Source organism: Triticum urartu, chromosome 7A (genome assembly GCF_056163025.1).
Source record: "Triticum urartu cultivar PI428250 chromosome 7A, HENAU_Tu73, whole genome shotgun sequence".
In the NCBI taxonomy this organism is placed as follows: domain Eukaryota; kingdom Viridiplantae; phylum Streptophyta; class Magnoliopsida; order Poales; family Poaceae; genus Triticum; species Triticum urartu.
The window spans coordinates 131772850-131789684 of NC_141879.1; the positions used below are offsets into that span (position 1 = coordinate 131772850).

Here is a 16835-nt window from a genome sequence, read left to right on the forward strand (position 1 = left end):
CGTCGTGGCTTTTGTTTTGCACTCTGGCACACTAAAATTTTGAACCTTGTCAACAGTCCAGATGTGCTATTGTAATCTCCTATGCCTTCGAGTCCTACTCCTACTATGTGTTCTAGAAGAAAATAGTTGCAAGGTTTTCATCGCATTCGAAAATAGACTTATATTTCACTAGTACATATTTGCATGGACAACATACCATCAAAAAGCAACTAAATTCATCATCTCTCTCCCCAGTTTATAGGGAGATGAACTGAAGTGTGCTTTGAGGTGTTTCAACAACCCAACAATATACGAGGGTCACACAGTCATTGACTCATTTGTACTCAGGCGTACAATGTCTATTGGGGTGCAAACTATCTACACCTCATAGTAGCTTCGCATATATATAGTCATGAATCAACGTGAAAAGAAATTATATCTACTGCATTACTCCCTTCTATCCTAATTGTTGGTATTTGCCTCCTTGCGTGAGAATTAAGGGATTTGCATCTGCCCTAAGTTCTTCTAGAACATGGTAGTTGTAATTTACAACATGCTACACATTGCACTAGTGTTATAGCGTGGGGTGATGCAGTTGTGGGTGCACGGCTCCATTCACCAACATAGTGACATTCACTACTACCTCCATCCCATAACATAAGAACGTTTTTGTCCTAGTATGGATGTTTATAGGTGCCCTTTGTCAATCATGCTTGTTGAAGAGATGAACTTGGTGTATGTATAGTGGCGGCCTGTGTACATGTATTTTTTTGGTGGGATGTGCGTACGTATATTTATCTCTTCTGCGATAAAAAGTAATAGTATATGCTCAATTTCCTAAGAAAAACTTCACCAGTGCCTCCTTATAGAAAACTTAACTAGGTCCCCCGCCGCCCAAGACTTAGTCCACTCATCCAGTTTTTTAAGGCCGTACCGTTAAATCTCTTATACTTCCTCAACAAATCTGATACTCCCTCTATAAATTAATGTAAGAACTTTTAGATCTCTAAAAATTATTTAAAAAGTAGCTAGACGTGTATTTCTAAAAATAAAAATAAAAATTTGAAGAAAATTGAGAAATGAAAAAAAAACAGAAAATGGAAAAACCGCACGACAGGATCTAGAATCATTCATACCAGTCTGTAGAACCTTCTCAAACCCAATTTAATGGGCCGGCACACTAAAACGAGCCACCCCAACGGCACAGGCAAAGCGGAGCTATAGGCGCCAAATTGTGTTTTTTTTCACTTGACATAAGTGTTTATGTGGTTTATTTCAAGCTAAAAGTGTTCATTTGGTAGAAAGCGACACACACCTCCCAATTTTCGCTACTTTCCAGCAGTGGGCCGGCCCATGTAAACTTCTCAGACCGGTTTTCAGTAGCTTTCCACAGGTTTTATTCTTCCTTTTTTCTGTTTTTATTTTCACTCGGTTTTGTTTGGTTTTTTATTTCTTTTTATTTCTGAACGCCTTTTTATATCCATGAAAATTTTAAATTTTACTAAAGATCAACCGCAAAAAAATAAATTTCACTAAGGAATTAATTTTGCAAACTTGTTAAAATTTCTGAACGTTTTTAACATTCATGAACATTTTAAAATTAACGAATAGTTTCCTACATTGGGAACACCCTTCCATCCGGTGCACCCTGGTATATACGTGATCGATGGCTGCTTAATTTTCCTGGAAAAGTGAAATATGTTGGCCAGTTGTCAGCCTAGTAACGTGACACATGCATGCTGGTGCCTTTGCCGGCACATAAATCTAGCAAGTCTAATCCGCCACAAGCCGGCGTCCCCTTTTAAGGTTTTGAAAGACCTCTTTGTTCGTTGCATCCCAGATCTTCTAAGGCTGGTCATAATGGGGTGTAATTTATACTAGTGTCATGCATATGACACTAGTCTAAATTACTATTTTTATAGTGCAAAGTAACATAGTAGTAGTGTTATAGATGGCTTCATTTATTAGCTTATAGACTCATCTTGTATTGGGAAACGCTCTGTTACAATAACATATTATGTTAATATTTCTTATTAACTACTTGCCACATAAGCAAAAATTTCTTGAAGTGCGCTATATTAATCGCTAAATTACTCCCACTATGACCAGCCTAAAGGAGGAGAAGGAATATGAAAGGTCTAATAGAAAAGGGTAGAGCAGCCGGTAGCTGAGAGCGACAAACATCACCAAGAGACGGGGAGAGTGGCTGAATGCCGATGGGCTGCCAGATCCTGCAAGCCGCTGGGCAGGTAAGAGCAACTCCAACGGGCCGACCCAAACGGACGGCATTTTTATCCGTTTGGGTCGACCGCCCGCCCGTCGTCCATCCTCTTTTAGTTTTGAGTCGGCAGTGCGCCCAACAGGCCGACCCATTTCATGACCGCGCGCGTTTAACATTATGCCGTCGCCTTGGTTTTCGCGCTCCAGCGCGCGGGAAAGGTTCGCGCGCGGGGGGGGGGGGGGGGGGAAGCGGCCTAGCGCGCGCTGGCTTTGGTGTGGCGCTCCAGTGCCGCGGCAGGCGCTCGCTATAAAGAAGGCGCTCCCTTCACACTCTGTCGGCCTCCCACTCTCGCCGCCTCTGCGCCACCATGTCGATCCGCCGCCTGGGCGCTTACGATTTTCGCGGAGTCCGCGAGCGCTGCTCCGGCGCCTTCTCCGTCGAGATCTGGTTTCGTGAGAAACGTCTCATCCTCGGCACCTTCGACACCGCAGAGGAGGCGGCCCGCGCGCATGACGCGGCGGCGTGGCGCCTCCTGAGACCTCGTCGGGATATGAATTTTCCCAACGTGTCGAGCCAGCGGGTGCATGATCTGGCGCCTCTCCCGCGGCTTTTCACCGACGAGGATCGTCGTGTCCACCGGAGGCGGCAGCGTCGCCTCGCCATTGTAGAGAAGGACGTGGAAGCCTTGGTGGTGTGGCGCGAAGGCTTCCCGCGGGACATCGTCGACGAGCGCCAGTTCTACAAGCAATTGAGATCGCAGAGGGACGCGAGGAGGAGGGAGCGAGCCGCCTATCGGGAGGACAAGCGTTCGCGGAAGCAGGCAGCTCAATTGAAACTGAAGCTATGAGAAACGGCGGATTGGGGCTTTGAAGACGAGGCGTATGCTGACGCCTACATTCAGACATCGGAGGAGGACATTACCGAGTCGGAGTCAGAAATCGACGAGTAGTGGTCTTTTCTTTTTATCTGTGTACGCTAGAATTATCTATATATCCATTTTTATCTGGAAAAATGGCGGGCGAGATCGGCGACGTAGCAGGCGGGCGAGGATGTGATTCCAATGTGCCACCGACCAGCGGGTCCGGTGAGAAAAGAGGGCGAGCGCGCGCGTCCGTCTTGTGTCTGCGCCGACGCAAATCAGGTTCAAAAATGGATCGAGAATGGGTCGGCAGACGGAAGAAAGCGGACACGCGTCCATTTAGATCGACGCGTTGGGCCGGCTTTTTTGTCTACACCGATCCAAACGGACGACCGCGGACGAAATGAATCGCCCCATTAAAATTGCTTTAAAGAATAGATGTTGGATGTCCTTGATGGCTCGATCGCGTTGGAGCAGCGAGGGCAAGTATCATAATCCAAAACATTTTTTTGTGCAAGTTTCTCTCGTATTTAGTTGATCCAGGTGAAGAACCCAGCCGAAGATCATCACCTTTTTTGGTACCCAAGAATCCCAAATATTGGTGAGCACGGGGTCCAAGAGGTGGACCGAGAGGGCCGCATAGGACACCGTTTGGAGAATAGAGAATGGTCGTCCACCATTGATCGATCATGCAGCAGAGCACCTCTCAAAAGGTACTTTCGGCAGCCCAGGATCAATTGCTACCCGAACAGACTATTGCGGATCGGAACTGCTTCATAGACGACAAATATGTGCACGATACGCATTTAGCGGCCTGCTGCCTGCTGTTGCCATGCAATAGACGGAGTTGATTGCCTTGTCGTGCACACATCGTCCCCACACTATCGTGTGTATAGCACTGCTCATTGCGGATCGGTGCACCATCACTAATCAGCTGTCCTTGCTGGACAAAACTCGCCTTCCCCTTCCCAACAGACCAAATCTTTCACCGCGTACCCTAATCACCAACTAATCACTCGATCGAATCAAAAATCATGGACGAATGTTGACATGTATGTAAATGAATCTGACCGTCGTGTAGCTGGTGAAGGGTCTAGATCGATGGTAGCGTTGGGGCACCCTCGACTTGTACTAGGGTATGCCGAGTATCCGACATGTAACACTCGGCGCGTCGACACGTAACTTTGTGATTTGGTTTAGGAAAAATGCAGACAATGAACTTCTAATGAACACGGCGTGGCACACTCACATGGCAGTCGTCTCTTCGGTTTGCAGCTCCGAGCGAGTCCCACGAGAAACGAACAAAGCGAGCCACGATTTAGGTCCGTTCTTTCTGCCCCCGTGCATCATTCGACCAATCCAAGACGACGCCTTGCCGCTGTCGGCACGGACGGACACCACGATGAGCTGGTCCGACTTGCCGGCCGAGCTCTTAACGGCGATCGCCGACAGGATCGGCAAGGATGACGACTTTGCCCGCTTCCGTGCCGTGTGCCCGTCCTGGCATTCGGCTTCTGAGCTGCCCGCCACCTGCCGTCGTGCGTGCCCCCTGCTCCACCTGCCTGCCCGGGACGCATACGAGTGGCCCCGGCCCGCTTGGGATGGGTAACCCGAGTAACCACTCGTCGACCAGTTGCTGGCAATGGCTTTCTTGGTCCATGCCCAATCTGCTCTAACCAATTAAACTACGCGCTATGTAACAATTTCGAGATGGAGGTAATATCGAATGATTTGTATTACATGATTGCTAGTATGATGCCACCTTAAGAAACGAAGGTTGTGACATCATGTTTAATGTTAGTACTTTGCCATGCATGCATTGTGTAGAAGTCGATATCAAAACTATAATTGCAAGAATTTGAAATGTACTTCAATTTGCAAATATCATGAATGTAGTTTAGACATATACACCCAGATCTGTATTTATTATTAAAGTTTACCGAAAGTACATATCACCCCGAACATAAAGTTTTTGTACCGTACAACAACAACTACCGTTGTCAGAACGAGTCGCCGACCCATCGTTGTCGCTGCTCCCATCTGGTGGTGTAAAATCTGAAAGTAAGATGGAGGAGAGAAACGATACATGATCTAGCGAGCCGCAGGGGGTAGCACAAGCGTAGAAGTGAATACTCTAGCCAATGCAATCAAAACATCGATCTGATGGAAGAGACTAGGCAGCACATTATACGTCAACACTCCCACTCACGTGTGGCTTTCTCAGGCCTAAACGTGGATTGAAAGTGGGCTGCAATTTAATTGCGCTAGTCCGGTCTTGAACTCAAGACCTCTTGGCTTCGATACTATGTATACGTCAACACTCCCTCTCACGTGTGGCTCCCTCAGACCTAAACATGGACCGAAAGTGGGCTACAATTTAATTGCGCCAGCCGGGTCTTGAACTCAAGATCTCTTGGCTCTGATACCATGTAGAAGTGCATGCTCTAACCAATGCAACCAAAAGACCGATCTGATGGAAGAGACTAGACAACACATTATACATCAACAACAAGAAAGTATACAAGTTCAGTCCCCTCGTGGTGGAGGTAAACACCCTAGACCTATTCTCTGCTAGGAGGTAATCTCATCATCTCGCGCTGTAGCCAGCTTGAATTTGTCAATGACAATTGGGAAGCCTTCATTCATGTGCCTCTAAGGATCACTTGAACATGGACGGGGACAAGAAGGACGGAAGGTACAACGTCTGACATGCCCGACTTAGAAGACCATACAACTATGTTTCTTTAGACGGGTAACCTAAGGAATCACTCGTCTGCCAGTTGCTGGCAATGGCCTTCTTGATCTATGCCCAATCTGCTCTAAACCAATTAAAATATATGTGCTTCCTAGGTAAGTAGTACTAGTAAGAGCTTCTCTAAGAGAACGGACGTTTGGCTCTCGGCCTCCATGGAGGTCTTTTAAAAAAAATCAAACATTTCAGTTTAAAAAATCTGAAAAAATTTGTGCAAGTAAACAAGGATGTTATGTGTATGTGAGTTAAAATTCATGATGAAATACATTGAAATGCAACCTGTATAAAAAGACAAATTCATGGCCTGGTAGGATGAATAGTATTCTGGTTTAAAAAGCCCCATATTTGTCTTTTTTGCACAACCTTCATTTCAACAAATTTTGTCCTGAAAATTTACACACATGTGTGTCGTGCCTTCATGTATATCTATATTTTGTTCATAATTTTTTGAAATGTAAAAATATGAAATTTGATGAAATTTGAATTTGGATGCCTCCATGGAGGCCGAGCTCCAAAGGCAATTTTCGCTTCTCTATCCAATACCTTATAATTTAGAGGAGAAAATAACCTCCTATCCTTTAGAGGAGTATGTTTGTTCCTCTAAAAAATTACGGTGTCGAATCAACCCCCTAAACTTAACTCACTAAAACTTACATTTGGCACATGCATTTCGTAAAACACTTGTTATGCGCCTCCAGGACGAGCAACGACGATAGTGACCATGCCGGCGACAACTTTGGACATAAACAGTGCGCCACCGACCGCTCCTCCTTCCACGGTTATTTCAATTGCTGCAAATCCCATTTCCTTTTTTGTGTAAACATAATGTTAGATCTCAAGGGGATCAGTGTGTAGGCCACGTCGGGGCAGAACTCGTGCCCCATCAGCGGCCAGGAGGTGCCGTCGCCGCCCACCACCACCGGGTATCTCATCAGGTGCCCCTGCATCCTCTCCACCACTTCACCCTCTTCCAGTTATCATGTGACTCCTGATTCACCAATCTCACGCACTCTGGCGACTTAAGTGCCTACAACTCCTCTGCCAGCCCACCCAGGTGTTCCTCCCGCAGCGACATTCTGCACTGGCGCACCTACCCGCGCAACCACCACCCGGTGTGGTGTGACTGATGCGCTCTGGCGGCGATATAGGTATCACGAGAAGCAGAGAGGGAGCGCTGGCCTGATAAGAGGCGAGAGAGTTGGTTGGAGTTGCTGTGAGTAGCGTGTCCTGGTATGAGGTGACTATACATGCTCTGACCATATTGCACTATGTATCACTAGTAGAAAAATGGCCTGTTGTCCCGGTTCGTAAGGGCCTTTTGTCCCGGTTCCTGAACCGGGACTAAAGGGTCGGTACTAATGTCCTGGCCCTTTAGTCCCAGTTCAATCCAGAATCGGGACAGATGGGCCTTCACGTGGCCTGTGCGCGGAGCCCAGGCAGGAGGGCTGAGGGAGTCCTGGATTAGGGGGTGTTCGGATAGCCAGACTATACCTTCTGCCGGACTCCCGGACTATGAAGATACAAGATTGAAGACTTCGTCCCGTGTCCGGATAGGACTTTCCTTGGCGTGGAAGGCAAGCTTGGCGATACGGATATACAGATCTCCTACCATTGTAACCGACTTTGTGTAACCCTAACCCTCTCCGGTGTCTATATAAACCGGAGGGTTTTAGTCCGTAGGACAACATAGACAACAACAATCATACCATAGGCTAGCTTCTAGGGTTTAGCCTCTCCGATCTCGTGGTAGATCTACTCTTGTACTACCCATATCATCAATATTAATCAAGCAGGATGTAGGGTTTTACCTCCATCGAGAGGGCCCGAACCTGGGTAAAACTTCGTGTCCCTTGCCTCATGTTACCATCCGGCCTAGACGCACAGTTCGGGACCCCCTACCCTAGATCCGCCGGTTTTGACACCGACATTGGTGCTTTCATTAAGAGTTCCTCTATGTCGTCACCGTCAGGCTTGATGGCTCCTACGATTGTCAATGGCGATGCAGTCCAGGGTGAGACTTTCCTCCCCGGACAGATCTTCGTCTTCGGCGGCTTCGCACTACGGGCCAATTCACTTGGCCATCTGGAGCAGATCGAAAGCTACGCCCCTGGCCATCAGGTCAGATTTGGAAGTTTAAACTACACAGCTGACGTCCGCGGGGACTTGATCTTTGACGGATTCGAGCCACTACCGAGCGCGCCGCACTGTCCCGATGAGCATGATCTAGCTCTGCCGCCGGACAGTGCCCTGGAGGCCGCACCCGCATCGGCTTCGACCCTTAATTCGGAGCCAACTGCGCCAATCAAGGATGGGCGGTTGGACGCTGCCTCGGGGGCTGCGATCCCAACGGTGATTGAGCCAAACACCAGCCCCGCACTCCGCGAGACTCGTGACTCCAAGGAGCCGGATTCCTCTCCGGACTCCGAACCCTCCGTGCCCCTGCCGATCGAATCCGATTGGGCGCCGATCATGGAGTTTACTGCCGCGGACATCTTTCAGCACTCGCCTTTCGGCGATATTCCGAAGACACTGAAGTCTCTCTCTTTATCAGGAGAGTCCTAGCCGGACTACGGTCAACAAGGTTGGGATTCGGACGATGAAGAAATTCAAAGCCCACCCACCACCCACTTTGTAGCCATTGTCGATGATTTAACCGACATGCTCGACTTCGACTACGAAGACATCGACGGTATGGACGCCGATGAAGGAGACGATGAAGACCAGCGCCTACTGGGCCCTGGAATGCCACCTCGTCATATGACGTATACATGGTGGACGCACCTAAAGATGACGACAAGGAGCGGAAGGACGCACCGAAGGCTTGTTCCCTCGAAAAGCAGTCAAAACGGCGGCGTAAGCGCCGCCCCAAATCCCGCCTCGACAAAAATAATGATCACACAGACCCAGCGCTGGAGCAAGGCGAACCGCTGCCGGACAATGGCAATCCGGATAATCAAACCGAACAAACAAACCCCATCAAGGATAATGGTCCGGACAACATAACGCCGAACAGACACCCGGAGCAGCAGAATGCCCGTAAAAGGCTTGTTGCCACCGCGAGGAGTCTTAAAAAGCAGTAGCGAAGGCTCAAGGCCGCTCAAGACACACTCCAAATTAGATGGAGTAAAATACTCAACACAACAGCAAGGTACAGCGATGATCGCCCCTCCAAGAGCTACCCGAAGCGGAAGCTGCTACCCGAATTCGATGACGAGGCCTCAGACCCCCCACAACCAAACATCAAAGCAGCCACCTGGTCGGATAGACGACCCCTCTACCAACACAGAATGGCATTCAACGCCGCTCACAATACAACACGCGACCCATGCAAGGGCTCGCACCCAAAGGACGGTGCAACAAGATCCATCTATGGACCACGCAAGCGCGCCCCAGCATACAATGCAACACAACAAACATCCGAACAACTCGGCACACCCAGCTACAGGGGTGCCGCACACCCCCTATGTTTCACCGATGAGGTGCTGGACCATGAATTTCCAAAGGGATTCAAGCCCGTAAACATAGAGGCATACGACGGAACAACAGACCCTGGGGTCTGGATTGAGGACTACATCCTTCATATCCATATGGCTCGAGGAGATGATCTCCACGCCATCAAGTACTTACCCCTCAAGCTCAAAGGGCCAGCTCGTCACGGGCTCAAAGGCCTCCCCGAAAGCTCCATTGGAAGTTGGGAAGAGCTCGAAGACGCCTTTCGGGCAAATTTTCAAGGGACTTATGTCCGACCTTCGGATGCGGACGATCTGAGCCATATAACTCAACAGCCCAGAGAGTCAGCCCGAAAGCTTTGGAATAGGTTTCTTACTAAAAAGAACCAGATTGTCGACTGTCCGGACGCCGAAGCCTTAGCGGCTTTCAAGCATAGCGTCCGTGACGAATGGCTCGCCAGACACCTCGGCCAAAATAAGCAAGCCGAGAACGATGGCCGCATTAACAAACCTCATGACCCGCTTTTGCGCGGGTGAGGACAGCTGGCTAGCCAGATGCAGCACCAGCGACCCCAGTACTTCCGAAGTTAGAGATGGAAACGGGAAATCACGGCGCAACAGCAATAACAAACGCCGGAATAAAGAAGAACGCACGAAGGGCACGGCAGTAAATGCCGGATTCAAAAGCTCTCGGCCAGGTCAAAATCCGCCCCCTAAAGGCACCAGGGATGAACTGTCCAGCCTCAACAAAATTCTGGACCAAATATGTCAGATCCATAGTACCCCTGATAAATCAGTTAATCATACCCACAGAGAATGATGGGTCTTCAAGCAGTCCGGCAAGCTCAACGCCGTACACAAGGGGGAGGATACGCCAAGTGAAGACGAGGATGAGCCTCGCAAGCAAGACACGGGGGAACAAAAGAAATTTCCACCAGAAGTCAAAACAGTAAACGTGTTACACGTGATCACAGGAAAAAACAACGCGGCACCCCCAGAAAAATATACCCAAGTGCCTGGAACCGTGAGATCCTGCCACTGGTCGTCTCAACCGATCATTTTCGACCATCGCGATTACTCATCAAGTATCCGGCACACAGGATGGGCTGCCCTAGTATTAGACCCAGTAATTGGCGGATATCACTTCACATGAGTCTTGATGGATGGTGGCAGTAGCCTAAACCTAATATGTCGGGATACAATCCGCGGGATGGGGATAGACCCAACACAAATTCGCCATAGCAATACTACCTTTAAAGGAGTAACACCAGGCCCAGGGGCTCATTGCACGGGCTCCCTCCTACTACAAGTTATATTCGGCTTCCCCGATAACTTCCGTCGCGAGCATCTAACTTTCCACATCGCTCCGTTTCAAAGTGGCTATCAAGCACTGCTCGGACGCGAAGTGTTCGCTCGCTTTAATGCAATACCACACTACGCCTCCCTCACACTCAAGATGCCCGGTCCACGTGGCATCATTGCAGTGCACGGAAATATCAAGCGATCTCTGTGTAACATCCTCGATGCGACTATATCTCCCACGTGTCGAGGCACGACTTAGAGGCATAATCGCATTGAAGGCATATGTCGCAAGTTAGGCAATCATCACAACATCCCATGTACTATAGATAATAAAAGGGGAGATAACATAGTTGGCTTACACTCGCCATGTCAATAAATTACATGAATAACATTACATCAACCAAACACTCATGGCCCGACTACGGCGCCAAAATAAAATATAACCCAACATGCGACACGGTCCCGATCCCCCCCAACTGGGCACCACTACTGATCATCAGGAAAGGAAACATAGTATCGTTGAGAGTCCTCGTCGAACTCCCACTTGAGCTCAAGCGCGTCACCTAGAGCGGAATCATCAGGCCCTGCATCTGGTGTAATAGTAATCTATGAGCCACAGGGACTCAGCAATCTCGCACCCTCGCGATCAAGACTATTTAAGCTTAAAAGGTAAGGCAAGGTAAAATATGTGGGGCTGCAGCAAGCGACTAGCATATAAGGTGGCTATCCTGTTCGCAAAAGAGAGCGAGAAGAGGAGGCAAAGCGCGAGCGAGAAACTAGAGGACAACCTGCGCAAACATTACTCCAACACCGTGTCCACTTCCCGGACTCCGCCGAGAAGAGGCCATCACGGTAACTCACACGGTTGATTCATTTTAATTAAGTTAAGATTCAAGTTATCTACAACCGGACATTAACAAATTCCCATCTGCCCATAACCGCGGGCACGGCTTTCGGAAGTTCAAATCCCTGCAGGGGAGTCCCAACTTAGCCCATGACAAGCTCTCACGGTCAACAATGCAAACAAATATGCAGACTTAGGAAAATAACGAGGTCAACCCCTAGGGTTTCACTGTAGCACCGATCCGGATCTGGGCGCGCACGCAGTTCGAGGTTCGCCGGGGAAAACCCTGTTCACCGGAGGAGCTTGGGCTCGCCGGACTTGACGAGGGGAGGTGCGGTGGCCGGATCCGAGCGGAGGGGCGGCGTCGGGCGGTGGTGAGCGCTCCGGCGAGGGGCTCCGGCCGGCGCGGCTGGGGAGCCCCGGCGGCGGCCGGCAATGCCCCGCGGCGGTGCGGCGGAGGAACGGCCGGCGAGGTGGCTGGCCTCGGGGAAGAGGCAGGCCGGCGTGCGATGGTGTGGCGGCTCGGGCGCGTGGGCCGGGAGGGCCCCGCTTGGGCCCCGGCGGGCCGGCGCGCGGGTAGGCGCGGTGAAGTGGGCGCGGAGGCGGCGGCGAATCGGAAGGCGCCATGTGGTGGCGGCGGCTGGGTCGGACACGTCTGGCCGGCGAGAATTCGTCCGGCGGCGCAAGGGAATGGGGAGTTTAGGGTTTCATCCGGATTTCGGGGAAGGGGTCTATATATAGGCATAGAGGGAGCTAGGAGAGTCCAAATGAGGTGCGGTTTTCGGCCACGCGATCGTGATCGAACGCTCTAGATGATGGAGAGGGTTTTGGTGGGTCTTGGGCCAAAATGGAGGGGTGTTGGGCTGCAACACACACGAGGCCTTTTCGGTCCCTCGGTTAACCGTTGGAGTATCAAACGAAGTCCAAATGATACGAAACTTGACAGGCGGTTTACCGGTAGTAAACCAAGGCCGCTTGGCAAGTCTCGGTCCAATCCGGAAATGTTTAAAACCCACACACGAAAGAAAGGTAGAAACGACCACCGGGGAAGAACAAAGCGCCTGAATGCAAAACGGACAACGGGGGAAATGCTCGAATGCAAGAGATGAACACGTATGCAAATGCAATGCACATGATGACATGATATGAGATGCATGACAACGATAACAACACACGGAGACAAAAACCCGAACCCGAGAAAATAAAATAACTTAAGGCCGGAAACGACAAGAGTTGGAGTACAAATTGGGTAAGTTACATCTGGGGTGTTACAACACTCCACCACTACGAAAGGATCTCGTCCCGAGATCTAGGACTGAAAGAACGCCGGGTAGTCAGAACGGAGGTGATCCTCGCGTTCCCAGGTAGCTTCACGGTCGGAATGGTGTGACCACTTGACTTTGAGGAATTTGATCGACTTGTTGCGGGTCTTGCATTCAGTCTCTTCAATAATAGCAACTGGGTGCTCACGATAAGAGAGATCTTATTGGAGCTCAATGTCCTCGAAGTTAACGGTGTGGTCAGGAGTCTTGAAGCACTTTCGGAGCTGAGAGGCATGCAACACGTCATGAACATTTACAAAGTTTGAAGGAAGCTCGAGTTGATAGGCGAGATCGCCTCTCTTGCTGACAATCTTGAAAGGTCCCACGTATCTGGGGGCAAGCTTCCCTTTGATACCGAAGCGACGAGTACCTTTCATTGGAGAGACGCGGAGGTAAACATGATCTCCGATCTCGAAAGCCAAATCACGGTGCTTACTATCATAGTAGCTCTTCTGGCGGGATTGGGCTGCTTTGAGGTTATCTCGAATGACTTTGCACATCTCCTCTGCCTCTGTGATTAAGTCATTTCCCAAAAGCTGATGTTCACCAGTTTCAGACCAGTTGAGAGGGGTACGGCACTTCCTGCCATACAGAATTTCAAATGGGGCTTTGCCCAAACTTGCTTGAAAACTGTTGTTGTAGGAGAATTCAGCATAAGGAAGACAATCCTCCCACTTCATGCCGAAGGAGATCACACAAGCCCTGAGCATATCTTCAAGAATCTGGTTGACACGCTCGACTTGACCGCTAGTTTGAGGACGGAAAGCTGTGCTGAAGCAGATGTTTGTGCCCATGGCCTTCTGAAAAGAATCCCAAACCTTGGAGGTAAAGATGCTGCCACAGTCTGAAGAGATCACTTGTGGAATACCGTGCAGAGAGACAATTCGAGAGGTATAGAGTTCCGCCAATTGAGCTGCAGTGATTGACTCTTTGATAGGCAGAAAGTGAGCCACTTTAGTGAGTTTGTCGATGACAATGAATATAGCATCATTGCCACGCTTGGACTTAGGAAACCCAGGCACGAAGTCCATTTCAATGTGGTCAAACTTCCATTCTGGAATGGCAAGAGGTTGGAGGAGACCAGCTGGCCTTTAGTGTTCTGCCTTCACTCTTCTACAGACATCACACTCATTCACGAATTGAGCAATCTCGCGCTTCTTTCGAGTCCACCAATAAGTCTGCTTGAGGTCCTGATACATCTTCGTACTCCCAGGGTGGATGGAGAGGAGAGAATTGTGAGCCTCGTTCATGATCACTTTACGGAGGTCACCTTTGGGCACAACAATACGATCCTCAAAGAAGAGAGTATCCTTGTCATCAAGGCGGTAGCACTTGTACTTGGGTTGGCTCTTGGCAATCCCAATCTTCACCTTTTTCACCATAGCATCAAGAAGCTGGGCTTGGCGAATCTGGTCTTCTAAGGTAGGAGAGACTTGAAGGTTGGCGAGGAAACCTTGAGGAACAACTTGCAGATTAAGTTTGCGGAAAGCTTCACAAAGCTCGGGTTGATAAGGCTTGAGAATCAGACTGTTGCAATAAGCTTTCCTGCTCAATGCGTCAGCAATCACATTGGCCTTGCCTGGAGTATACTCGATACTCAGATTATACTCTTGAATCATTTTGACCCATCGAGTTTGCCTGAGGTTGAGATTAGGCTGAGTGAAGATGTACTTGAGACTCTTGTGATCAGTGAAAATGTCCACTTTTCTTCCCAATAAGAGATGTCTCCAAGTCAAAAGAGCATGCACAACTGCCGCCAACTCGAGATCATGAGTGGGGTAGTTCTTCTCATTGGGCTTCAACTGGCGAGAGGTATAAGCAACAACTTTCTTCTCTTGCATCAACAATGCGCCAAGACCTTGGAGAGAGGCATCACAAAAGACTTCGTACGGCTTGGATTCATCAGGCGGAGTCAGAACTGGAGCAGTGATCAATTTCTCTTTCAAAGTGTTGAAAGCAATGTCACACTCCGGAGACCAAACGTACTTGATGTGCTTCTGGAGAAGATTTGAGAGAGGCTTCGCGATCTTAGAAAAGTTTTCAACGAATCTTCGGAAGTAGCTTGCGAGACCGAGGAAGCTGCGGAGTTGCTTCACGTTCTGAGGAGGTTCCCAACTCACAATTGCAGACACCTTCTCAGGATTCACCGCAATGCCCTTGGCAGAGATGATATGACCAAGATAAAGAACCTCATCGAGCCAAAATTCGCACTTGGAGAACTTGGCGTAGAACTGGTGTTCTCTCAACTTATCGAGTACCAAACGCAAGTGCTTGGCATGATCTTCCTTGTTCTTCGAGAAAACCAGAATGTCGTCGAGATAGACCAAAATGAAGTCATTGGTGTAGGCGTTGAAGATGAAGTTCATCATGCGAGAGAACGTCGGAGGAGCGTTGACGAGGCCAAAAGACATGACAGTGCATTCATATGAACCATAGCTTGTCCTGAAAGCCGTCTTGGGAGTATCTTGCTCGCGGATTCGAATCTGATGATAACCCATACGGAGATCAAGCTTGGAGAATACTTGGGCACCTTTGAGTTGTTCGAACAGCTCGTTGATGTTGGGAAGTGGGTATTTGTTCTTGATGGTCTTCTTGTTCAATGGACGGTAATCAACACAAAGTCGGTCCGTTCCATCCTTCTTCTTCACAAAAAGAACACCACAACCCCACGGAGAAGAACTAGGCCGGATGAGACCCATTCTCTCTTGAATATCGAGTTGCTTCTTCAGCTCCTTCAACTCTTCAGGTACGAGCTTGTAAGGATGCTTGCACACAGGTTCCGTGCCGGGCTCAAGATCAATGACGAATTCAACTGGCCGGTGCGGAGGCATTCCTGGAAGCTCTTCTGGAAAGACGTCTTGATATTCACAAACGACTGGAATTTGCGAGATAGCATCCAGTTCACCTTTCTCATTGAGAGAAAACAGACGGATGGTATTATCCCAAGTGGCAAAGACAATTACATCCTCAGACGAATGAGTCAATTGAATCTGCCTGGCAGCACAATCAAGCTGAGCCTTGTGCTTAGAGAGCCAATCCATTCTGAGAATAAGATCAATATCCGAGTTACCAAGAACCATTGGAGAAGCCAGAAACTTGAAATCACCCATCATGATAGAAATATCCGGAATCTCGTGGTTAGAGAGCAAACATTTACCCGGAGAGACAACTGCTAACGGACTATGCATAACTTGGGAAGTCAACTCATGCTTAGATGCAAAAGGCTTCGAGATGAAACAATGCGATGCACCAGTATCAAAAAGTACTTTTGCGGGAACATCGTTAACAGGAAGGTTACCCATGATGACATCTGATGAGTCCTCTGCCTGAGCTGCGCTCATCAAGTTGATCTTGGCGTGCTTGGGGTTATGCTTGACCACAGCTGTACTTGCCGATCTCACAGGAGGAGGAGGAGGAAGACGCCTCTGGTTGAGACACTTGTTGGCATAGTGACCCTTCTGTTGGCACTTGTTGCACGTGACCTCAGAAAGCGGACAGTGATACGGAGCACTCGATCTTGGAGCTTGAGACGAAGTCTTGTTATGAAAGCCAGGGTTGGGTGGGTGGGAAGATCCACTGCCACCTTTGCTCTTCTGCTGATACGACTGACAGAACAGAGGAGGAGGAAGCCAATACTTCTGCTGCTTGGCCACTTGAGTAGAGGAAGACGGAGTAACATCTCTGACTCGCTTCTTGGAAGCATCACACCTCAGTTGAGCGGCCTCTTGCTTCAATGCCATGTTGTAGAACTCATCGTATCTCAAGGGCTCAAAGAGAACAAGAGCTAGCTGAATTTCTTCTCTGAGACCACCCCTGAACTGGTATATCATGCTCTTCTCATCAGGGACATCCTGCTTGGCAAAGCGGGCGAGCTTCTAAAACAACTTGTTGTAGTCATAGACAGACAAAGAGCCTTGCTTCAGGTTGCGGAATTCCTCACGCTTGCTTTCGACCACGCTCTGGGGAATATGGTGAGCTCTGAAATCTTGACGGAATTCATCCCAAGTGATCACACGTCCACCTCTGGAATCCTTGTAGTACTGGAACCATTCTGTAGCTTGATCTTTGAGTTGGAAGGAAGCGAACTTGACCAAGTCCTCAGGCCTG

The 16835-nt window shown here is 49.2% G+C and overlaps 1 protein-coding gene across 1 annotated transcript; it reads left to right on the forward strand.

The window, feature by feature from the left end:
- Positions 1-2567: 2567 nt before the first annotated feature.
- LOC147958511 (uncharacterized) lies at positions 2568-3047 on the forward strand. Its single transcript, XM_087532172.1, has one exon. The coding sequence runs from the start codon at positions 2568-2570 to the stop codon at positions 3045-3047; it is 480 nt and encodes a 159-aa protein (XP_087388298.1).
- Positions 3048-16835: the final 13788 nt, after the last annotated feature.